Source organism: Dermacentor silvarum, chromosome 10, assembly GCF_013339745.2.
Source record: "Dermacentor silvarum isolate Dsil-2018 chromosome 10, BIME_Dsil_1.4, whole genome shotgun sequence".
NCBI lineage: Eukaryota > Metazoa > Arthropoda > Arachnida > Ixodida > Ixodidae > Dermacentor > Dermacentor silvarum.
The window spans coordinates 47009890-47036517 of NC_051163.1; the positions used below are offsets into that span (position 1 = coordinate 47009890).

General features: G+C 44.2%; 1 protein-coding gene across 1 annotated transcript in view; it reads left to right on the forward strand.

The window, feature by feature from the left end:
* The window catches only part of LOC119431508 (neprilysin-2), a 35290-nt gene extending 27367 nt beyond the window's left edge, over nt 1-7923 (forward strand). Inside the window, exons 6-9 of the mRNA XM_037698991.1 lie at nt 345-503; nt 3682-4155; nt 6203-6406; nt 7753-7923. Coding sequence (XP_037554919.1) covers nt 345-503; nt 3682-4155; nt 6203-6406; nt 7753-7923 — 1008 coding nt within the window. The remainder of the gene's footprint in view (nt 1-344; nt 504-3681; nt 4156-6202; nt 6407-7752) is intronic.
* Nucleotides 7924-26628: the final 18705 nt, after the last annotated feature.

Here is a 26628-nt window from a genome sequence, read left to right on the forward strand (position 1 = left end):
AAAGACGACAAATAAAGGGTGGTCAAGCGTACACATCGCCGACGTGGGTCACGCACCGGAAAATGTTTGAGAAACTCTCTTCTGCCTGAGCGTCTACTGATATTGAAAATGGTGCCCGTTGATAACTAATCTACTGACGATGCATGATGATGTATGGTGTTTAATGGTTTAATGCATATCCAAGTGATGAACCGCATAAGCTTTTGCATAGAATGAAGCGATTTTCCATCAAATTCGGCAGCTGAGTTTTTGCACACGCAGATTTGTTGACGTACAGGAGAAATGCACGGAACCATAGCCATATTCGCTGTAAAAAGAAATTTCATTGCTCTCTCAATGCGCAGGTGTTTGCCCCACTGGGCGACATTAACCTACTGAAGAACAAGTTTGGTGACCAGGATAAGGGCGTGGAAAACAGGCCTGTCTTCTGTGCCACTGAAGTCGAAGCTACATATGGCGTTCTCTTGACGTCAGTCTACGTGGCAAGGCACCTGACCCTACAGGTGAACTTTGGTTTTGTTCGTTGGCTAGGCACTTAACCTGCCTTTCTATGGAATATGTAACGCACATGTACTTTTGTCATGAATAATAATAATAATAAATTTAAAGCTATTGGCACTGGGTATTAAAGCTACAAGCGGGTGGGTGAAATGAGAGATGGAAAATTGCATAAGACAGTCACAGGCCTGCGCGGCACACGTAGCACAGCCACAGCGTAAGCTGGTGGAGCGGCTCAAGAGTAGCTCCAATTTGGGCACCACGCACAACGGGGTCTTCGCGGCAGGCTCTTCGCCTCGTTTTGACGAGAACGATCTGAACTGTCCGCCCGGCGTCGACGGCGAGCTGTGGTTTGTAATGCTCTCTGCACAGCATTCTGCTGAGCCCGATCAAGCCTTGCAAATGCAACTTACATGTCGGGCGCGCACCGTTTGCAGGGACCTTACCTAGATGGCGCCACCATACTGGCGGAGGCTCGAGTCGTCTCCCCCCCGCGTTTGCCTTATAGGGTATTTTCCGCGGCCCGATAGCAAGCGCTGGCGTGGCTCAGTGGCAGAGTATCCGGCTCCCACGCAGCTGGCGCGGGTTCGATCCCGGTGGTAATCGGGTGCTTTTTTCGCGTTCCCGGCGATAGCGGTTACGCGGCGGACGCCGCCGGCGGTGGCATCATCGCGACCCGAAACGGCTATTGGAATGAGCCCATAACAGCTTGCACTGTAAAATGTTTTCTACAATTCGAAAAGTTCTCTACTCTTTACCGACTGTTGAAAAGGGGTGTAATGCTTAACATAAATCAGTCTTAAGCAATATCGCTCAAAACCTTTGTCAACTCCGATGAACCTGCAGACGCTGTTGCATATTTAAGTCCTCTGTTAATCTACTGCTATGTTACGAGCATAATCTTGTTGATACACTATATTTTATTGCGATAGCAATTATATGGACACTCAAAAGCAGATTTCTGCCGTCGGCGTCGCCGTCGCCGTCGCCGTGAGGTTCCGTATGACGTCAATGGAGATGAAATCATCGCCGCGCGCCGAACGCTGTATGTGCAAGTGAAAGGGCCCGAGGGACGCGCGCTTTCACGGGGAGTAAACGCACGGCGGAGAACAAACGCGCGTTCTGCGCTGTGCTCCCTTAAGGGCTGCAGAGGTAGGCGTCTCTTTCCTCCTCTAAAATCACCATATATGTAGAGCAAACGTGCCTTCTTCCGACGCGCGACAGGCCGTGGGGGAGGGGGGGGAGGGAAGGGAGGCGACGTTTAGCTGCGGCACCAAGTGCTTATTTATATCAGAGGCTCCGGCAACAGTCACCAACGCCGCACGCATTTTGAGCGAACGCGGGCAAAACGCCGACGGCGTCGACAACAGTTCTGCGTGTTGCCGGTGCTGCTGCATGTCCAAGTTTATACAGCTGATAAAGCTGCTCCACCTCTGTTAAAGTGTCTCTGCCCTGTAAATGAAGGCACGGGGGGGGGGGGGTCACTTTCCTCGACGCAACTGAAAAATTCACCTCTACGCATTGCAAATTTCAGAGAGCCATATTCGTGTGAACATCAGATCGCAGCAACTCACGCCATCCTTTTAAACAGGTAGCCACAGCCAGATATTGGTGTACTTCGCAGCTAATAGGTAGTTTTGGCCTACACATGCTGGATATTTTGATAGGTGCAATAAACAAGTTAACTTTTGACAAGAGTGCAAATGTGAAAAAGTACCAGCATTAGTTCCTGCCTTCAGCATTTTTCCAAAATTATTCTATAAACGTGTAAGGCAACTAGTCACACAAAAGGACTTATATTTCAGAAAAAAAAACAATTTTCAAATGCATTGCTAGAAACAATTGCCCCACACGCAGCACTTCCAGTAGTTTCCGTTCTGAACTGGTCGAAAGTGTTTTTAGCGTAGGGAATAATAAATTCTTGTAAATATAAGCATGGCATGGGTAATCAGGAAGCTATGCCTAAGTCCTGTGAAAGGACGCAGTGTGTATTAAAACGCAACAGATATATTTAGAAGAAACAAATACATTGATAACTACTCAACAGACTAGCACCACACCAGGAGTATTCGAAGAATTTGATATTTTCCTAGAGAAATGGTTCTTCTCTCTAGAATGTGAACGAGTTCTATTTTTGAGTATTTTTTCTAATAAAATATTGCGATGAAGTTAATTCATGTTTGTAGCTAATTAGACTGAATCCACACTCCCTTGGATGGTATGAAACTTTTGATAATGGACGTAAATTTATTACAAGGCAGGGGCTCCCGCGCAAAGAATTTGACGGTTGGCTAAGCTTTTGCTGCAGCACAGTCTTTGTAACTGTAGTTCAATTAGGGTGCAAATGTTACTCCGCAGAATAAACGGGATCAATATTAACGTGATAGCGTTAAGGGCCCCGTGTAGCAGAAAATCCGGCGTCGGCGTCGGTGTCGGCGCTGGTGCCCACGGCCGAGAAAATCATCCCCACCCACGCAGGCCCTAGAAATATATTTAGGTATGCCACACCATTCTATCAATAAATGTTGCTCATACCTTGTCTTGCATTCTTGGCAATGCTATTCCTCGGAATTTTGAGAATGACAATGCACAAACAAATGTCATGAAACAAAACACCCACAACGGATGCCTTTCTTGTTAAATCTTCCCAGACTGAAATATTAAAAGTACGAAACAAAAATGGAAACCTGAAAATTATGCAATTTTTTTGGCGCGGCTGTGCAATATCTCCGGGATCGCCCCACGAAAGAGAACGGGTTTCTACCAGAAAGCTCGCCTTCGTGCATAGCGTTCGCCGCCAGTGTTTCTCGGTAACCATTACGGTTGCTTAAGCTGCAGTTGTCCGGAGGCGTGAGAAGCAGTCAGGGATCCTTGAATGCTATCGCGTTCCTCTCTTAAAAGCGAAGCTTAAGCGTCCTCCCGATTTTTTTGTGTTTAGATTATTGCATGCGCTACTTTCTTGTCAGAGTGTTCTAAGATAGACACTGAAATTGTGTTCCTGAAACAAAAACTACGAGGCACGATCCACTACGCGTAGCAAATGCACACAAAACATTACTTTTTTGTTGAAACTGATAATTGAGGGTCTAGAATTTTCCTTCCTGTATCAAAATAAATGTTTTTGTGGTAATTTTGTTCACTTTTTTACATAGCGTTGCCAATGAAACACTGAACATTTTCCAGGTTCGAATGCAAGTGAACCGTACCCTGACGTACATCATCAACGCGGCCGTCAACGGCATCAACCGGCTGTCGTGGGGAAATGACTCGTCACGCATGGCCATCATCGAGAAACTGAAAAACACTGGCGTGTCTCTCTGGCCTCCGGACACACTGCTCACATGGCGTGGCCTCAACGAAATGTACGCCACCTTCGCGCCGCACAAAGACTCGTTCGCCGAGTACTGGGTGCACGGGCACGAACGACTCCGGCAGCTGGCCGAGCAACCTCGGTACGGCCAAGCATTGGCCATTCGACCCAACTTCATGTTGCCATTGCTAGCCTACGACTACGTACTCAACACGGTGTCTATCGCCGCGACCACGTTGGCGAGGCCACTCTTCTACGCCCAAGGAACAGCCGCCGTGGATCACGGAGGCTTGGGCTTCGGCTTCGCCAGGGAACTGGTCAAAGCTTTGAACAGCGCAGGTCTCAAGGTAAGCTGCAGAATTGGTATCGCCAATAAGGAATGAGGCCTCACATGGAGTGTTATTTTTACGCACGTCCATTCTTCTGTATAAAACGGTTCATTGGTGGGCAGCGTAGCAATTATGAAAGAAATATTCTTGCATTGACCCTCTATTTGAAACGAAAAACTATTGCCTAATGGCAGATCCTTAGAAACGTCGCCAAACAATAGCCCGTCTGGCAGACTTGTAAACGATTGCAGACAAAAGGTATCCAATTACAAGTATATTTGCTTCTTTCAAAATATAATTGATGACAGTTACCAGTTACTGTCCCACCAATGTTATTGATCAATATATAAAACCTAATCGATTACATTAACGTTACCTTTCTCCCTATTTTATTAAGATCGCAAAAATATAGTACATAGTAGCAGCTGGCCTAGTTTTTTCAATGCATTCTATGAAGCCTTTCGCACATCGTTTATATTCCCTAAGGATTGCTTTTCAAATTTTTTCTTCCATTTTCGTCGCTCGTTTGTTTCTGAAGACACCTGCACTGACACTGAAACATCACACAACTCGGGTGCATGTGAGGGCTGAAGGAGAAGGGCTGTGTTGTAACGGACGAAAACTTTGCTCACAAGATCGGTGCATGCGATCTCCATAGCGGCAAGTCAGAAACTAAAACTCCCCCATAGAATATTCCTTTGCATGAACGTCCAAAGTGGCCATCGCTCTATAGAATTGACGTTTAAATTTGTCGGCTACCATACTATGGACCTGATTGAAGCAGATTTGTGCTATGTGTCAGCGGCAATATTGAAAAATTAGGTTTATGTGATATATACCACAGATAGAAACGTGCTTTTAATATAACTTCTGTCTATATGATAGAAGTCAGACTGAACTAAGCGAACAATTGAGCAGTACATTTTAGTGCCCATGAAAACCACTAAAGGCGCTTGCAGGACAGATATACAGAGACAGCCAGACAGAGAAATGTATTATAAGAAAAAGGCGAATAGGTCAGACTGCCAATAAGGCTTGCAAATCTGGAATCTGCCATACTCAAGTGAGTGAGGTGTAGCTGAAGGATGCTGATAACGGGTAGGAGGTAAACTAGTTTACATGTTTTCATACTTTTGGACAATAGTTTAAGCCAAATTTAAGTGCTCAAAGCTGTGTCGCCTTCTATAGCATGTTTCGTCAAAAATGTTACTGATTACAGTAATAAATTATTGAATAACAGTTGGCCTTACCGAGTAAACAAAGTATGTGGTAAATTACACAATTAGGAAAAACGTAATTGATTACATCTAATTCGTTACGTACAATTCTGGCCTCGGGTATTAGGAATCTGACAAATTCTGTGGCGTTATTCTTGATACCTTTAGAATTTGTGCCATGTCTGCGTGTGTTTTTTTAACTTCGTACATCAAACATCTCACTCAAGTACATGAACAGCCTGCCAGGTAGCCAGTCATTAAAAATTGTGAGCCCCTCACTCATGTTAATATCACTCTATATCTTAATATCTTAATTATACTTATGTATATCTTAATCTCACTCATCAGTATATATCTCTCTCTCACTCTGTCTCGTTGTTTACGTCGCGTATGCTTTCTTCAGATGATTTTTTTTCTTTTATGAATTTGAATATGGTCATCCCTTGGCTTTGTCCTAATGAATTAATTCTTGGCTTTTTTCATCTCAATGAAGAGAGAAAGAGTTGGGGTGTATACTATGGGCTTTAGAATCAGTAAGACCGCTCGTGAACACATGCGATAGCTGAGTGACCTGGGCCAAAGAGTGAATTTCAGCAGACATGAGCGACATTTGTTTGGCTGTAATTCAGGATCACGGTTGATGTTTCATATTTCAATGAAATTGGTTCCCCAGAGCCGGAGATGGAAGGTGTGACGAGAGTAGGTGCGTTCTGTTAAGAAATCGACTGATGGTACTGCTGTACATTTTGAATCACACTTATTGTCTTTCCTTCGATGGTTACGTCAACCGATGTGAAAAAAGGCTCTAATACAATGTACACCAATCCACGACCGTTGGTCTATTGCAGGTAGATCCAGCGGGACGCATCAACGACTCTTGGGTGACGTCCCATTGGCGCGAACAGACGTCGATGAAGGCCAACTGCTTGTCGTCCGGCAAAGACATCTTTCCAGAGGTGCCTGCGCTGCAGCTTGCATATGAGGCGTTTCGGAGGCAGCGCCAAGAATCACCCGCGAGTCTGCGGCTATCAGGTGTTTGGAGCGAAGACCAGGTGGGCATCCTGGCTTTCTGATTCACGTTAGATCTCCGACGTCTGTTACCTCGCGCCGCGTCTTTTTGTCGCATTTCACATCTTTCTTATTTCACCTCTTATTTCAGCTCATTTCACCTCTTAGAGAGTCGTGGGTTGGAATTATTTATTCCAAAGCTTGTGTACACGGCTGCGCCTTTAAGATCATCAGACCATATACATTTCGCAACATACTGTAATAAACCATTACGGCATCGTTTTGTGCTAGATGAGCAGTCGGGCATCAAGTTTTATATGATATTTCCAAACATTTTGTAAAAAAATGGTGAATGGCTTCATCTTTGAAGAGAAAACCATCAATGTTGCTTGTCTTAAGTTTAAGGACTACACAATGTAGGTAAAATCTTGATATTTTCTATAGCCATTCGTTCATCCTTTTATTTAAAAGGAACATAGCTAGCAATACCAGTAGCCAGTACGAATTACTTTTCCAACTGGCAGCATTCATTATGAATTATGGAACCGGTTTCACTGGCTTTCCTCGGCCTAATTGTTTCACTTGTTGATACTACCAAAGCAGTACACTGCTCAAGGTCGGAAGGCTTACCTGTCCTTTGAAATTATTTGCTGTGTTCTCACCTTGGAAAAGGCACACCTTCCAAAGCTTACCATACACACTAATGCTACATCCCGTCATTTTTCTCGCACCTTATAGCGTTCAAATCTCCAACTTAGTACTGAAAATTGGCCATGATTTCCGGCTCGAATGTGTGTTCTCCGTCATCTGTTTCAGTATACCAACAAAAGTGCAAGCAAAATGGTTCTTAGAACATAAAATTAGGTTGTTTTTTTCAAATTTTCAGGGCGACAAATACTACACAATGACTAAAGAGAACAACACACGATGGAAGTGCAGAAATGTTAACGAAACACAGCTGCCAGCTAGCTCAATCACTCTAATGGTTAGTTTAATTTTCCCTGTAATTCACATGTATGTCTTGCGTATTCTTAGAAAGAAGACACTGCTGTCTGGTCGCTTCTCGTAAGTGATTACTTGCACCTAATTTAATTCCGTATCGGGAGTACTCGCACTATTTGAACGTTCAGGTATGCGTACCGTCACTCTTAAAGTGTGTTCAGTTTTGCGGTGGGCCACTCCACCACTACTCTGGCGGAGTTTCTTCGTGCTTGGGCAGAAACAGAGATGGTGTAGGCGTAAAGGCGTGGAGGAAAGGCTCTTAAAAATGGAGTTAGGTACTTCACTATGACTTATTCAACAAAAGCTTCCAGCATTTCATTTGCGCCTTTTCTTTGCGGAGTCGCATTGATAATTGCTAAACTTTTTCTTCGTTCTCGATTTTGCGCAGGTGTTCTTTATTACAGCCTGCTTCAGCATGTGCACCCGAAACGGCCAAGTCAGGGCTCTGACTGGAGACTGCAACAAGGCCGTCAGCAACTTTCCGGCTTTCGCTCAAGCCTTCCGGTGCCCGTCTGGTTCACCAATGAACCCGGAGCAGAAGTGCCGTTACTTTGACTGAGCCGCACCAACTACCTTCACCGAAACATGCTGTCTCCCCATTTCTTCAATATCATTTTCGCATATTACTTGATGCCCACTGACGCTGTATGCGCGTTTTTTAAACCTCGTGGATTTCCGAAGATAATGTACCTTATCTTCGATTCTTAAACGTTATTATTTTGCCAAAGTCAACTCTTCGACTCTGCGGGTTCTAAATGTTTAATCTCATCAAACAGCGTTTCTTTGGTTTTACAATGAAATTTCTGCACTAAGTGCACATAAATTTTATGTAATCAGTTTATTGTGCAATGGGAAGTTCAACTGACCATTGATGAAGATTTCGCCATGCTAGACTGTCACTTGTGATGACAGTTGTTGCCATTCAACTCCAAAAGCTGCCCAAAGCTTATAAGGCCTGTTAATGGCATACTTGGCTAACAGAGGCAAAGTAATATATTTGCTATTTCGAGTTAAATGTTTTATTTCTATAAATTTCTTACCGACTTAAGTCTACAGTTCGAAATATCTTAGCGGAAAATCAAAATACCCTTACCTGGTGGCGGTAACGGTAAGCACGCGTGAAACATAAGACACCGAATTACAGCATACTAATCTGCTAAATGAATATAAGGGCTTTAGTGTACTTGAAAACACTGGCGTATAAATGTCTTGATGCCATAACGGGACAATGCCGTATCCGCTTCGCTACTTTTTTAGGAATATTTGTAAAGCTGTTGCCTTAATGTAAAGCATTGTTCCTCTCAACTGTGCAGTAAAACTCAAAACTGTGCGTTTTACGCATGATTTGAAGGATACATTGGCGTCCGAAACATCACCGGTACCTTGTTGCTTCATGATCGGGAAGTGCTTGGCACTAAAAATTATAAAATACTATAACTTGTAGACGTGATGTGGGCAGGAAACAAAGTGTAGCCTTGAACGCACACAATCGCAATGTAGTGCAAGCCGGAACAATACAGAGAAAAGACAAAACAAAAGAAACAGTGCGAATGAAAGTATTCATTTACTGTGAATGACGTTTGCCACATAGTATGATACAATCATTAGGCGAAAACGACTGGTATGGACTACAAACATTAAGATCAATATTCTAACACAATATGAGCCTTTACCTTGTGAGTATCAGCCAACAGAGACTAGAGTGCTCTAGAAACTGTCGAAACTACTAAGCGCGCAGTTCTGCATGGCATTTGTTAAGGGCACAATAACTACAAGAGCTCAAAAATGTCAATTACGGCAAACATTACTCAGCTGTCGTAGTGAATCGTGGTCGAACGTTGCTCAAAAAAGAGGAAAATACATGAGAGAGCTGGTTTGGTTTTTTTCTGGCATGACCCCTAATCACGCTGCTGATTTCCCAAGAGACTACTATATTCTAAGTGTCAAGTGTTTCGTCAAAAGACTCAAATGTACTCAAAAACGAGTAGATTCTGCAAGATAACAAGAATGCACTATTCCATAAGCACATCAATACATTAAAGGTATGTTCCGGATGATAGCTGAAGTACTATACAAGTTTTAAGACTGAAATTTCGCCAAGTGTGGACCATAACCAGCAATGGAAGCGCATTGACTGTACCGTTAGGCTGCTGAGCGCGAACTCGCAATTTTGGTTCGGACCCTGGTGGTCGCACTTTCATGGTGGCGACATGCGAGAATGCTTGTGTGCTTATATTTAGGTGTAGGTTAAAGAGCCTTAGTTCGCTGATTGCGGATAACCTCACTACGATGTGCTGCTTCCACATGCAAGTCTTGATTTAGGCACGTGAAGACGGAATGTTCTTGTAATTTTATTGTGCGAATTAAGTATGGGTGGGCTCTGTACATGATTTTGGTATGTAGTATTGAAGGTGCACTTGAAGAAAACAAGGTCAGACAAGAAAATGTTTCTGCTAAATTGCATAGAGAAATAAGCCACGCAATGATTGTTGCTATGTGCAATCACTAGATATTTTTCTCTTAATTGCGTCTAGCGGACACGAGGAAACAGTTGTGTAAACGCGATTCCTTTTGGCAGGTGGGCGGAGGAGGTTGAGAATAATGACCGAAGAAAGTATCGTGGAGCTCGGACAACCCAAACCTTAACGAGTCTGCCCATCGTGTTGCGCGAGGAGTCACTAACCGCGCCCGACTAGAGAGGGGGGGGGGGCTCTGGCCGAGGAGGAGATGGAACGGATGGATAGGGCTAGACTTTTCTCATTCAGTGACATTACCTTATTCTACAGGAAGTCGAGGTGTATATATCCACCTCCTAGCCCAAAATTAAACAGGTCACAGGCGGTTGGCTGGAGGCGACTTCAAACCAGAACTTACATGAACCCGGTACATCTTAACCGCATGTTTCCGGATTTATATCCTGAGGCCAAATGTGAGTTATGTAATGATAAAGGAGCCACCCTACAGCACATACTCTGGGATTGTGAAATAGTTCAGAGGAGAATTTCAGTCCCCCCGGATGAACTAAGGGCGCGGTGGAGAACCGCACTGACTAGCTCTGATCTTCAGGACCAACTTTGGGCCATCCAGCAAGCCCGGGAAGCTACCGAGAGACAGGGTCTCTCTGCTGCTCCAGGCGAGGCCTAGACCCAGGCCATCAATTTGCAGGATATTTATTAAAGTTGTCTCACTCACTCACTCAGATAATTCTAGCAGTAACGAAGTTCCAGCGGCCACAGCGAACGTGGAGGTTTGCAATATTTGCGCTGCACTTCAATAAAACTGGGCAAGAAAAAAAACGTTTTTATGCTAAATTACACAGAGAAATCAATTGCGCATGATCATCACTGCGCGCGCTCAGTATTTCTAGCTTTGGCACGTAAAACCCCAGAAAGAAGAAGAAGAAGAAGAAGAATTTTTAGCTGAGACTGGCACCTCAAGATTGGCAAGCGACTGCCTCTCGCTGTAACTGAAGTGGCTACTTTTATGTGCTTCATTAAGGAGAAGGTGCGCATAACCTTGTTGCAATATCCGCGATACGTTTATGGTCAACTTCCTACACGAGCACAACACAGCAGTTGCGATAGCAGCGAATAGAGGAAGAGCCTTGATGGCATCGTCAAGGTCATTGCTGTCTAGCGTGCGCAAGACCTGAACTCCAGCCGAGCAGGGGCGAATGATTTCACATCGGTGAAAAATGAACGAATATGTTCGTTACTTCCCTGAAACATGACAGGGAAATGCCTCGGCGGAAGAGGGCACGACGGTGCAGGTCACCACAAAGCCCCTACGACACCAGCTTGGCCGCAGCCTACAGAAAAGCTTACAGCGTTGGCCGAGCAACAGCGTAAAGCCGCGAAACTGCCACGGATGAATTTAAATCGTGAGTGACAATCATGTTAACAAAAACGCTACGTTCTCTTCTTCTACCGGCTTTTTTTTTATCTTCTCACACTCGTGCTAGCTCAAGTTCCCCACTCGTGCATATATCAAACACTCTGGAGTCACCTGGTGCCGCGCTTCGGCCAGATATAGGAAACGATACCGGCTCTCGAACTTCTCCATCACCAGGGAGCCCAACCTCCGCAAAAGAAACGCATTATGCAGTTCGTTGGTTCTTTAGTTGGTTTACTTCTAGAAAGCAACGGCGCCACCTGTTCTGGAAGATTGCTCAACAATGAGTGCTGTAGGACTGGTCGAAAATGCCACGATAATAGAGGGGAAAATAAATTAAAGGAAGTTATTAAGCACTTACTCTGAAATTAAGTGTTAGCAAGTGAGAATAGGCTGTGAGTAATGACAACAAAATAAGTATTACTCTAAAAGCTTGAACTGGAGAACGGAGGAAATTTGACATGCGATTATACTTGTTGCGTTGAAAACAATTAAAGGCGCCCCGCAAACGTTCCTGAGGTCGAAATAGAAAATAGTAACACCAAATGAAAAGAAGCTAACATACTTTGCAACAGTCAATGAAGTTTTCTTTTTTTTTTCTGTGGGCTTCAAAGCTCCACAATGCCACCAGATGTGCTCCAGAAAGATCGGCATAATAAGAATTGAAGAAGGCAGAAGAAGAAGGTGAACAAGCCATCTCGCGCTGCTGTGTTCCATCTGCTTACACTTTGGGATTAGCATGGAACCACATTCGCAAGTAGCCTCACAGTCCTCCAAGGATCAGAAAGCCAAGGGAACTTCGAAGGCCGATAAGGCAGACGTCGGGCACAAAGGCGTCAGGAGGAAGGCTAAAGGAAAAGGTCCCAAGCATGGAAAGCACCATACTACAAGAACCGAAAGTGCTAGAGCGAGTGAGTACCTCCAATAATTTGGTTTACAGTACTGTAGCTTGTCGAGAATTTTCCTTCGTCGCTTGTTTCTACAAGACAGCGTAATTCAAAACAACGTGGTAAATGAACGCATTTCCGCGACGTGGAACTCCAGCTCAAGCTATAGTGGCTTATCTTAGCACTCATTTACTTACCTCCCTCGCCCAAATAGCTCAGTGTAGATGACGATAGATAGCGGCTGACGCAGCGATGGGAGGTTTAATTTTCGGCAGTGGCGATCGTATTTTTCGTGTGTGAATGCAAGTACAATTGGCTAATTAGGCTTAGGTGTCCCCCATGGTAAAATTAATTCCTGAGCCCTCCAGGGCGGCGTCTTTCGCACGCTAGGTATTCATTTCAGCTGTTACATTTCGATGAATTCCTGAGTGAATCACTCGATCGACGAATCAATCATGTTTGTTGGGTCGATCACCATTTCATTTAGCGTTTCGTTGTGGGCATCAGTAACACCGGTAGACACGCAAGAAAGTGCTCTTTCTTACATCCGTCACCAGCACTATCAACTTCTCTAAATTTAACAGCGCTATCACCATCAGAATCAATCAAGCAAGCACACAAAAAAATAACCAAATTTCAGCGGCCGGGGCACGGAGAATTGACCAGGCACCAATGGTGCCAAAGCCGGAAAAGGAAGTTCCATCCACTCGACCGCCAGCAGAACCGACCTCGCAGTCACTTCCATCATCAGCCGAAAGGAGAATGGTCGCGTTCGTGCCACTGGCAAGCAGGCCCTGTTCAGAGGATCCCCAAACTGAGGACGCTGCAGTTGAACGGATGTCACGAGCGGAAAGGCCTCAAGAAGCTGCAGACCATGCGGGGCCGCAAACATTGCCCACAGGCGTCGATGAACATCCCGTCGATGCCCTGCCGGTACGCCCTTCTAAAGCGAGCTAACTATGACTACTATGTTTTACAGTGGTAATTGCTCGACTTTGAGACAGGCCAGCAGATTGCAGCATAGAGGTTCCTACAGGGAAATCTGTAGTACATGAAGCATCGGAATGAAGTTTATTACCACGGTATACCTGAGCTTGGTCATTCTGGCCATAAATGGCTTTGGGATGTCGTAAGTTTATCTGTTTCAAAAGAATACTGAATAATTACTGCAGCAAATTACAATGATCAGGTACGCGTTAGGAGCCCATTTGCTTCATGCGTCGAGAAAAAATTCGCAGTCTCGCCCGAAAGGCGAAGCATTGATTGCGATAGCAATTTAGTAGGCAGCTATACGAAGTAAGGATAGTAATTTTATCGGCCGTACAAACTCTTAAACATTCGCTTACTAACTATACTAACAAGTATGGTATTGTCCCCCCCATGCGCGTACAGCAAACATGAACACATCTCACTCAACGACCGAAGAAACTCGCTGTCCAAACGGTGACGTGTGGAATAGCGGGAGCAGCAGTGAGGAAATTGACCTTCGTGCTGCCTGTCGCTTTAACTTAAACTAAGCGGCGAGAACACAGCTCACATGAAGCTAACAGCCCTCACCGCGCCTAGACTGTGCACCTATCGCAGATCGCTTTCAAGATAACGCTCGCGGGCGGCTGACTCGGTACACATCGCAGATCGCTCTTAAGATACGGTGCGCGATGCCGCGCTTAGCCGCGCTACCATACGCAGCCACCACCCCCCTTCCCCCGGTGCCTTTCTTCCCGCCTCCCCCTACGCGCGCGGGGTCAAGCCACGACCCTCGGTTCACTCTCGCAAGCTTTCACTCGCACCTACACCATACGGCTGGTGGGAACGGTGTTATCGCACTTGGATTTTGCGCGAAACATCACGGCGACGCCGACGGAGGCGTTGACATGCCATATAATTGCTATCGCAATAATTTATATTTTATTTGAAATTGAGAAACGAAGAGTCTAGGGAATACGGCGCAAGAACGTCTTAAGTTGCATGCACGAAGGCTGATCAAACCACTATTCTGCTACCAATCAACCACCTACTAGCTCAATGCAGCACAGGAGTTTATTAATTTTTATTGGAATCTCTGTCTCCCTGCAATGTATAGTGCACTTCACCATAGAACTACGCCGTTTTATTGTGCACGATCTTGCGCGCGAGGGAGAACGTTTCGTGCGAAAACATGCTTTTGCGGCGGAGTGTCTGGGTTGCTGTAAATGTGCGCGAAGTACTAAAGGTCCAGACAATTTTAATACTTTGTAATTTTGGCAGTGATCCTTGCAATAGCTACGAAGGAGTAGCGGCTCTATGGGGAGTGCATGTTCTCGGTAAATCATAATGTCTATAAGTTCAAGTTTATTGAACTGTTTTTTGTAAAACTGTATGACGCGGAGCGGCAATGCTCTGGGACACACGACCTTTTAAACCCACAGGGTAGTGCCGTAAACAGGCGTGACTGCACTAACACCGAAATTCATATGAAACTACTTTGCATTAAGGTTTTCATCAGCGCATTATCAGAAGACTCGTCGCAAAATGTCAGGATACGTATGGTTTGCCCATGAGAGCAGATCTTTTATTTAATGGTGGGCTAAGGTAAATGTATCTGATGCATGCAGTGCTATCAGAAACGTGTGCGACACTGTTGCATTGCCATGGCGCACGTCTTCAACAAAGAGAAAGCTAGCACACTTACGTCAGCGCAATCGGTACAACGCAGGTATTTCATCGAAGGAGACCATCATCTTTTGGAAAGGACGTCCCAGCAGCGGCCAGCAGGGCAGTGTCTCCGAGATCTCGAGCTGCGGAAGCTGTCCTCAAAGGTGAGCCAACGAAAGGGGTACTTTCGAAGAAAAAAAGAGAAAATAATATGGCGTTGTTTGATATAAAAGAAGAACAATAACGGCAACGAAAAAATATTCGCCGTCTCTAGGCTACTTCGAAAAGACGATACTTTGTCGTTAGCGATGATTCTTGGTTCCTCGCTCACGTGAAATTTAGTTATTTGTTTGTGGGATTAGGCACTTCATATTTCTTGGCTTTATCCTATTTCAGAACTACAAGAGAATAAGCATTTTTGCTTAGAAGTGTAGGAAATAAAAAGCCAGTTACCACAGTTCTTCTAAGAAGTTTGCATATGGATTTGAGAGTATTGCTGCTATGTCCATTAGGGATGCATAAGCTTCTATAGGGCATGTTACTGGTTTTGAAGCGGCTTCAATAATCAGTATACTACTGCCCTGATAACCCTAAGCCACTCACCAACCACCAAGCCACACCCTGATAACATATCAATCTAGAGATGGTGAAGTTCCCAATTTGCCTTTTATATTCTAATGAGCGCATTTGTGCATTATATAAGTATACGGCGCAAGTAACCATGTTTGTCATTGACGTAATTGAAAGTTTTTTTTTTCACTTTTTTCTGTGTTTGAAATTTTCCAGGATGCACTTGGGAAAACTGTTTCTTTGTGGGCTTCGATAACACTCTGGAATGGATCTGCTACGGAAATCGGAACAAAGCCAGACAGAGTTATCGTAGTTTAGATGTTATAGGGTAAATGCTTACAAGAACCACATGTGAAAGAAACGCCCATTGTTTTTCTTTTGTTTCGTTAAAGCGCTTACGAATTCTAAACTAAGCAGAACAAAAAGGCCCAAGTTCTTTTGCCATTGCACAGTGGCCACAAAGGTGTAAAGTTGAGCCTCATCGAGCGTTGCAATTGTCGCACAGGAGGAACGTGTCCTGTTACCAACAAAATGCTTCGCATAATATCATTTCCGACGTAAGGTGGGATCAGCGAAATTTGAAAGTGACAGCTTTCTGTGTCATCTTCCTCTGGTTTTTTGGGAAACCTGGCTGTGTCAGATTTAATGCACCACTGTAGTGCGGGATGAATTATGGAGAAGGCAGTGCAGATGGAGAGGAGAAAGATCGTGGATTTTGACGGGCCAATGAGTCGGGAGAGATTGTGGAGAGGGCCGCGTCAGTGAGCACTTGGAGGAATCATGATGAAGGTGACGCCAATGAAAAGGGGCGATATATAAGACTGAAGCCACAAAATTTATTCTATCGAAACGACACAATGTGAATGCGCAGCACTCACGTTGTGTCTTTTCTTGCATTTACCCTAGTAAGCGGAACTTTGGCAGCGAGAGAGTGAGCGCTCACGTATCCCCTCCGAATCGGAGCGGATGCGCGAGTATTAAATTTGCGTGCAACAAAAAATGCAAAGTGTTCGTGCGCATATAACAAGCAATTTACATGACACCTAAGCCTATCGTCACTGTACACGAAGTCTAAGAGGAAGAAGAAGCCATGTCGTGCTGTAACGGTGCGTAGACGCTAGACCGCCAGAAAGGGGGCAACAAGAGAACATCGACTGTGCCAACGAAAGAAGCCCATAAACAACATGGCGTCACCATGGTTACAAAGGAAATGGAAGGTATGCTATGACGGAGACATAGGACCATTGGTAAACGTTTTCCACAGTGGCATTCGATGGCGGATGCGGATAAATATGGCACCAAATATTTTACCTAGGATCCATTCGCAGAAGCGTTTGTTGGTCCAGTTGCTACAGGTTCATCTTGGAAGATGTGGCGCCAAAGAAACACATAGACTAGACTGCAAGACTGGTGCTACTAGCAACTTTGTCAAACAACAAAAAGATGTCAATGGCACCTTACCTGTCGTCTAGTCTGGTACATCGTCCACTTTAGGGTCATTTCTTTCAAGATAAACCAATTCGAATTCCTTTGACGTCTATTTAAACGCTTATGGACACACGAGCTATCGCAGAATTTGATAATATTCTCTGATAGCCTATGAAAAAATTATAATTCCAATTTCTGGAGTTTTTGTATGCCAATTTGATATTGTCACTAAGACGGCCCCCAAGTCAGCCCAGAAAGTCAATCTGAACGTACGACAGCTCACCTATACGAAAACGCGGAAGTACAATTGCTTCCGTGCAAAGAAGTTGCCTATAGCGTTGGTCCCGAACGCATGCGAACGACGACGGCGTTAAACGTGCCCTCGCCATCAAGTTTATTTCCCACTTGCATTTTGTTTTAAAACGAAGCTTTATATGGCTAGGGGAAATCGCCGGTCCACAGAAAACTATCATCAGCATTGTCTCGAGCATCGTCGTCTTCTTCCGTAGCTGGCTCGTTGGCTCATACTCGTGCTCGGCACGCTCTCGTGCCACTGCTCCCGCATTCGTCGTCGTCGTCTGCTTCCACATCTGGCGGCGTTGTCTGTTCTCATTGCAGCGTAGAATTTCACTTCTCTTCAATCGTAATGGGGAGGCCGCATTTACGGGGGTATGAGCCATTGCTCATGGGGGTATGAGCCATTCATTCTCTTACCTAATGGACATATTTATTTTGAAGGCAATTTAATTTTGAAGAATCGCAGGTGGCAATGGCGGGCGAAGGCTGCTAACCATGCTACCGAGCAAACTCTAGAGATCGAACGCAAGCGGCAATGGCGGACGGCGGGCATACGTTCTGTAGGCGTCGTTCTCTCCGTCGCAGCTTAACGTGTGTAACCTCATTATTGAGAAACTTTAATGAACCCTCGCGATTAACCCAGTGATAATCACCGGGGCCACTCTTTTTAGCTTCGCTGGTTAGCCATCTTCAGGGAGTGGAAGGGATGACGATTTTTTCTACCATGTATTATCATAAGCCCAGGCATTACCACAAAACAAAATTTAGGCAGGACAATAGAATGTGTGCGTGTATGTGTGTGTGCGCGTGCGTGTGTGTGTGTTCCAGGCACAATACAATGACGCTATCTTTCGTGACGTTCAATTATTCGATTGTATTACCCCCTTTGTACTTCTTCTTAGCGTTCTGTATTTGCAGTTAAAGAGTATGCAGTGAAATGTTCTGTCGCGTCAGAGGACAGCATGACAGGTCGATACGCAGCTATCTTCGCTGAATGTCATCCATTACTAAGGGAACTTTCACCTTTGCGTGAAGCAAGCTCAGGAACTAAGTCTGCTCTTGATTGATTTGGTTTATTGAAGCCAGTTATTCTTTCTTTTCATCACAAAAAAATTGACCGAGAGCTAATGGCATAAAGCCTACCAAAGAATTTTGCTCCAGTCAAGATTTCAAGCGGATAAACTGCTCATGGGCGTGCAAGAGATATTTGTAAACTGAAATATAAATTAACACTAACTACAATACTATAGAGTAGGGTGACTTAGACAAGTGACCTGAATGACACGTTACATCGATAAGGGAGGTATTTTGCGAATGATTCTGCATCTATAAATCAATAAATAGCTCACTAAGCAAAATTTTTAGTGGGATCTTTGAAATGAACTCAACGAGTACTGTGTCGGGAATCATAAAGAACGTGTTTGTTGCCTGAGAAGCTTACGGTAATTAATTAGGGACTGTTGATTTACATGGTTCTTACACACGGCGATGAACATTAATGATGAAAATAGATGAAGAGGATTTGCTTCCTGGCAGCAGTGTTAACACGTACCTTAATAGTGATGTCCATTACGACGCAGGATTGGATCCAACCAAGCGAGGTTCCACCAACCAAAGGTGGTTGACACGCAAGCCCAGCTCTGCTCATGAGAAAGCTATCGCGGTCTCGCCACCAACGAAGCAGCGCATCGGAGGCCTCGCAGCCTTCTTTGGTTTTCGATCAGCAGCAGCGCCTTCATTTAAAACGGTACGCCTTGCGAACGCACTGTTGCCATATACGACGTCCGTTGCATTTGTGTCTTGTGTTAGACATTCACAAAAATAATGACATACACATACACAAGTACAGATGTGAGCAGCCTTGTCTAGAAGGCGGGAACGGCGGCTTCCTAGGCTCTCCGGAGCCAGCCAGCGAAGTCTAACGGTAGTTGCTGCGCCCAAACGTTCCCAGCACCCACCGTTAGACGTCAGACCCAGCAGCTAGCGTTAGACGTCGCTGGCTGGCTCCGGAGAGCCTAGGAAGCGGCCGTTCCCGCCTTCTAGACAAGGCTGCTCACGTCTGTACATGCATGCATGCATACATACATACATATACATACATACATACATACATACATACATACATACATACATACATACATACATACATACATACATACATACATACATACATACATACATACATACATACATACATACATACATACATACCTACATACATACATACATACATACATACATAACGTTATTTGATTTATTTCGAACAAATGTTCATTCAAAAATTGTGCAGTGCTCATGCCGCAGTACGGCATACTCAGGTGCTTTACTGCAAGCTGCCACCGTATTGCCACGGAAAATTGTCATGTCTCCATGGTTGTTTAAAAGGTGCCTGATTCGCTTTTGTGGGACAAATAAAGTCTGCAAGAAGCTTCAAAGGTTTTCCAAGAGCACAGCTTGCGCGTTTGAACGTAGATAGTAAGAAGTTTGTCACTTCCTTTTTCACGAATCCTTGCAACAATCTATGAAACGAATACAGCGGTTCTACCTTGGATAACTGGAAAAAAATGAAATGTTTCGCTTTGAAGAGCGACTATCTTCACTGCAGCTGTTCCGTATGTTCTTAAATGCGTCAAGCGGGTGCGAGGCAACAGTTATATCAATATAATTTATTGGGAGGGGGGCGAAGGAGGTTGAGAAAGATTAGCGACAGAAGTCTCGCGGAGCTCGGGAAGCATATGTCACCGATTCCTTAGGCAAAAAAAGTTTCTACCAGTGACAATGTTCCAGCGGTCACAGCCAACGTGCAGAATTTTACACCATTGAGTGCATGAGCGGATTTACACCGGGGTGTAAGGCCCAGGCTCGTAGTGAACGCAGTGAAGAGGTTTTCCGATGCCAAACTGGGCGTGTCTTTGTGTCACAAAAGAATCGCTACGGTAATAAATTGGTCCAGTGAAACCCAGAACGGCCCTAGCAATGGTTTGATTCTCGCAGGAAGAGTCTTCCATAATGGCACCACAAGTCCAGATCAAGACTAATCTGAAAGATTTCTCAAAGTCCGCCTCCATCAACGATGACGTCAAACATGTGCAGTCCATGTCGGTGAGCTCCAGCAGAGCCCGAGAAACGGTATGGGGATTGCAGATATGTTTTTTCGCTACTTAGTATTGTACATGTCATTCCAAAGATTGGTTGATTATAAATAGCAGAAGGATTCTAAATTGAGTTTGTGAGCACATATATACACTTATTTATCCTTTTTCCGGGGGCTGCACTTGAAGCCAGTCCTCGCTCAGTGCAAGACGCACCAGCATGATTTGGAACTTGCTCGAATGTTATCGTTGATTCTATCTGTTGTGTATATTCTCGCCGACGCTTGCGCGATCAATTTGTATGCGCGACGCGTATAGTATTGTAATTTATGCAAGGCATGTGAGAACTAGAAATTACGCTTGAAACTTCGACGAGTGATTCATAAATGCACGACGCGGTACACCCACAGAAAGATTTTCGACGGTGGACCTGTTTGCTCGCCACTATCATTATGCTCAGTGTTACTTGTGCTGCTGGGCCCAGATTCACCCAATAAAACGCAAATTTCTTGACTTGCATTGGGCCATTGTGGTTCTTCATCGTCACCACCGCGCGACAAAATTCTAAATTGTGCTTGGTAGCACATATCTAGGAACATAGTGGTGGAGAGCGAGAAACAAAAACGGCACATAACTACAGACCCTATCTGCGCTGCTATCATCCACCTTAATTTGTACCGTTTCTTTACAAACTTCTCAAGTATTCGGACATGATATGTGTAAAATCGAGTATTGAACAGTCGTCCTATTCAATAATGAGTGAAACAAAGGATTTGTTCAATCATTGGATTCATTTAATTGCTGAGTGATGAACATGTGTATTATTAGTTGGCTCTAGGCAGCAATTATCAGTGCATGGGTATCATGGCGAAATAAGATGCCTCTCAAGCATCCTTGACCAAACAAAAACGAAATTACCGACAACTGTAAATCCATTTATAAAAACAGTTATATTCTTAATATTTGAACATTCATCTTGGCAATCTTGCTTCGCAGATGAATGCAAAGCGAATCTCATCCAGTCAACCATTTGTCTTTACACAACTTTATAAAAACATGTATTTACGCCTGACATTGCTGGCCAAATTTGTGGTTCACCTTTAGAGCAGGAGTACACTTACTCTGCTGCCACACGAAAGTGGCGACAAAGCATCTCCTATACATACCAGAGTTGTCGTCACTACGTCAAAAGTGATATCGATAGCAATTACTACAGGGGGTCTTGGAATGTAACAATTATCTGTCACATTGGCAAGAAATGATCGCGTAAGGAATGGGGTATGTCCAAAAATACAGAAGTAGTCAATGATTGCACTATGCTTTGTGAAAACGGAGGTATTTTCAAAGAAGAGTCGTTTATTTCACCCAAGCAAAATAAAGGCGTTCACGTAACAAACTTTGTTTGGGTGCAGATAAAGTCCACGAGCCAGATGACACCCCGTACTGCTTCATTTGAGGCCAAGAACACCACCACTGCCGTAACACTCGCAGTCGCCATGGTGTCCATGGTGGCGTTCATGTTGCTGACCGCTCTGTTGGTGTTGTCTCATAGCAGAGATAAAGAAGTGTCCAGGTTATGCAGCACTGATGACTGCATAATGCACTCGAGGCTTATTCACCTCCGCACTAACACCAGCGTGGATCCCTGCAAAGACTTCCACGCGTTCGTGTGTTCCGCATGGCCCACCTACAAGGAGATAGTCAGCTTTGCCAGCGGCACCACGGGGGACGTGCTGGTGGCTTGGCACAAGGTAATCTATTTATAGCCTTTATGTACAAGGGAGTCTTTCACAACATGTCGGCCATGACGACACCACTGAAAGCAATCGCTTTTGGTGTCCGGTGTTTTTTCTTTAATGCATAAGCGTTCTTTGGTGAATCCCCCAGCCCCGTCAAGTGAAATGTGTAATGCCTTGTATCTGCACAAAATGCGTAATTTGTAAAGTTGAGATATAATCGCCATCATAGTGTAAATGTCCATGATTGGTAGCTTTATAAGAAATAAGGAACAATTTCAACCAAAAAAAATAAAGGCTCCAAGAAATTGTATAGGCAAGCTTATAGTTTGGGTGGGGTGACTGAAATTTAGGGAAGGGTGAACTTCAATTTTGGAAGTGGGCCAACTGAAACTTACGGGTTGGCCAACACAAAGATGTTGTATCACTTGTTCAATACTTCTATAAGTTAACATCATTCATGCTTGACTCTAATACACCTGACTTATGTTCGTGAAATAATGCCCTAAAATAAATTGTTTAAGCGAACGTGCGTATTTATGTTTAATGTTATTTACGGGTTCCATTATGTACACATTTACTATGTATGTGAGATAATTCTATAATAAAATTTGTTCTTTTGGTGTTGTGTCGCTTGTGGGACTTTTATATGCCTTGTTCACCTGTATTCTTTATGTTCATGGTATAATTGTATGGTTTGATTGTTATCCTCTAAGACAAGACATTGACAGGAGCCTGGTCAAGCTACTTTGCTGTAGCTTTTTTTTCCTGTCTATTTCACGCCTTTCTTTGAAAGAGGAACAAATGTGAAACAAGGAAGTTGAAGTTGAAATTGGGGATGGGCCAACTTGAAATTTAGGGGTGGGTCAACCTAAATGTAGGCGTGGCCCAACCTAAAATTTAGGGGTAGAGGTGGGCTAACTCTAAATTGGGGTTGGGCCAACATAAAATTTGGAAGCGGACCAACTTGAAAGGTGCGATTGGGCGGACCTAATTTGAGGTTCGACAACTTAAATTAGCGGGTGGGCTAACTTGAAGTTTGCAAGTGGGCCAGCTTAAATTTAGGGGCGGGACAACTTGAAATTTGCATGAGGGACAACTTAAATATAGGGGTGCAGCAACTGGAAGCTTGGATGGGATGGCATATTAGAAATTTTGGGGTGGGCCAAGTTGAAATTTGTGCATGGGCCAAGTTGAAATTTTGGGGGTGGCGCAATGTGCAATTGAACGCTGATTAGCGTCCTTCGAGTTATGAACTCCTCGCGGGGAAGCGAGCACGTTGAGACGCTTGGCGCGTTTTCATTGGGCCTTACGCAGGTGCAAATAAAATCCAGGCGAGAGCGTGCACAGCCAAGGAACGCGCGCATAACACAGGCTTGCGAGAGCCACCTCGAGGGTGGCATGGTTTCGTGTCGATGCAGTCTCTGTTTACCCAAAACTTCACGCACTACTGTGCCGACTGGTGTTTTCTTTCACCCACTCTGCTCCGTCCAGGCACGCTCGTGCCCGGCGTTCCGGCACAATTTGTACGATCGCTTTGAAAGGACTGTATGCGGCGAGAAATTCTGACAATTCTGGTCTACCGCAGCAACCACAAAGTGATTATCACTACCATTACTCTGAAGTAATCAAATATTTCTTAGCCCACTCAGCTGGCATAGCGGTTTTGCTACTGCTTCACCGCACATCCGCATTCGCAGGTCAGAGATGGCGAGGCAATTTTATTGTTAGCTGCACCAATTTTTTTTATTGACCGTGCCAGATACCACAATTCCGATGGGTGGTCTAAATAACTCGATGATTAACAATTGAAATCAAAATACATAATTGAACGCATAACATAAGTGCAATAAATACCTTTTGGATTATTTACTTTACCACACATATTTCAATCTACGAATTGTACCTAGTCTGAATTCTAGGATGACACCGATTTCTGAGGACACCTATTCTGAGGATGACACCGGTTTTTAAATATACACCGTTAAATGTGAGGTAAAAATACCCTCTTGTACCACTTACTTAAGCGCTGTTTTATACATTAAAACACTAAACTGAGTGGAACGCCAAAGAGTTTCGTCGGATACATTGAAAATTATTATCCTGAAACTCGCGTAGTCGCGAGAATTCATTCTCTGGCGATAAACCTTGCATACTAACTAACTACCATTCGGAAATTGAAATACGTGCCATAATTATTTGTTAATTAACCAATTACCCTATTTAGGCTAATCATTCAATTAGGCATTCTGATTTCTCGTAGGAGTGATGACCGCCTCATGAAGTAATATAGATCCAGGGTTAGAATTGTGGTATTTGCCACAGTCATTTTTTAAATGTTGCTGTAGCTGAAGAGACTACAGAAATTCAGAGAATTGTTTCCTAATGCGAAAGCATTCGTTGGCCCTGCTGTGACTTCGCTGGTACTTACTTTTCATAGCTTATGCGAGTCTACCCATGGCATTTCCGGTGGCAAAGAACGCTGAGGCTTTAATAGACAATTGTCAGATTATCTCGCCGCATCCAGCTCCATCAAATCAATCATGCCAATTGAGGTGGTATGTTCTTACTTTCTGCCAACTAATCAGTCCTGGCTAAGAACTGTGACAAGATGACCAAACAAATAAAAGATATATTGAGATTAGCCCAGCGAAGAAATACATTGTTACCTGTACATTATACTTGAAGGTAGCTGTCCCTTGCATGAAAGTTGTACTCTATTTCATTTCATTTTCATTTCATTTATTGTTTCCGACACAATACAGGTGAGGGGAAGGTACGGCTAAAGGCACGATACCTTGACTATCGTAGAAAGTTATGCGGTTGACAATGCTTTATTTTTAATTTGCTTTGCTTTGTATTTTCCGTACACGAACAAGCCATCAATTTCTTTTACCACACTGTCTGTATGAGTGCTAACTTTGCACTTGCTATTACATGCGCTAATTGAGATAATATTCTTTAATAAATCATTTGTAGAGCGGCCAGGCGTTTATTTTCCTTCAACTAATTTACTCAGAACTACACTAAGCTCCCGGATGACTGCACATAATACTGCATCCACTGCATAATCGTCCCGATCTTTCTTTTCCGATTATCGCAGGGCTTCGAACATCTCCTGACAATGAGCGGGGAGCGATACCTTCCGGCAAAGAAGGCGCTGACTATGTACCAGGTGTGCATGGAAGGGCATCCTTTGGGCCAAGTCCAACACACTGGCATGGAAACTCTCAAGAAATTTATGAGACAACGTCGAATCCCTTGGCCTGGGGAGCCTGACTTGAACGCGCACCCCCTGGGCGTACTTCTTGACTTCGCCTTCAACTGGCAGACGCATTTTTGGTTTCACGTCCAGGTAATGCAAAAGTACTGTCTTTTGCGAACGTGAAATCACACGGCAGGAGTCGTCTGAAATAGAGCCTTTTATTATGTATGTTGAGTGAACTGACCACACGGACTGAAAGGATTTAAGCCGCTAAATACCTTTCAAACCATCTAAAATTGGGACAAGTATAAGCAGCCAGTGTGGGCGAATGATATACTTACAGCAGTGAAACATCTGATCTGAATAATTGCTTCGTAATCTGGTTCTTTTATTTTAAAAAACTGTCAGCCCTTCCAGTGGGGTGGAGATGGAAGACCAGCGAAGCTGTACTATGGTGGGAATTACGTATTTCCAAATATGACTATTAAGATGGAATGATGTAATTGGTTATTTGAACTAAAGAATGAGGCAAAGCTGGCAGATCCCACGCCCTGAGGGTATAGATGTTACGCGAAGCAGTGTGCGGGGAGCGTACCAAGTCAACTAAGCGACCACGAGAGCACAAAGCTCTTTCATGACCTACATGACACGCATGTCATGACATTCATGTCACGAATCCTCAGGAGTCTGTTTACCTACTTCTCTGAGACCTTAAGACGAAAGCCATAGTCATGCTCATGACTGACTTGGGCCATCAACCTTTAGACTTTTCCTTCACTTAGTACCACATACGAACCCATGCCATTGGTTTTTGAGTGTTAATCTTTTTTCGCTGAGTCATTCCCATTTTGTTTAGTCATGGTTATGGATATGACTTCTACCACAATCCTTTCGTGTATCCTTCACTTAGTGCCCATATCCCAACTCATTTCAGTGGTTTTTGAGTATTAATATTTTTTCGATAGCCACTGTAATTTTTGCTGAGTCGTGCCCATGATTATGACTTCTACTATCGTCCTTTAGTGTTTCCTTCACTCGGTGCCCACGGCCGCACCCCTTTCAGTGGCTTTTGAGCGTTCATCTTTTTTTGCTGAGTCATTGACGTTTTTGCTGAGTCGTGCTCATGACTATGACTTCTACCACCACCCTTTAGTGTTTTCTTCACTTAGCACCCCCGTCCGAACCCATTTCAGTGGTTCTTGAGTGTTAATCTTTTTTCGCTGAGTCATTGGTATTTTTGCTGTGTCATGCTCATGACTATGATTTCTACCAGCATCCTTTAGTGTTTCCTTCACTTAGTAGCCACGTACGAACGCATTTCAGTGGTTTTTGAGTGTTGTTCTTTTTTGCTGGGTGATTGTCATGACCCACATGACACTCATGTCATGACATTTATGTCATGACCTTTCACTTATGTTCGTCGTACACTCCTGGCATACTATGCCAATTTTGGTACCTACCAAGTTAACGAAACGACCATGAGATCACCAAAACGTAGGCGGCTGTTTCATGACCTACATGACA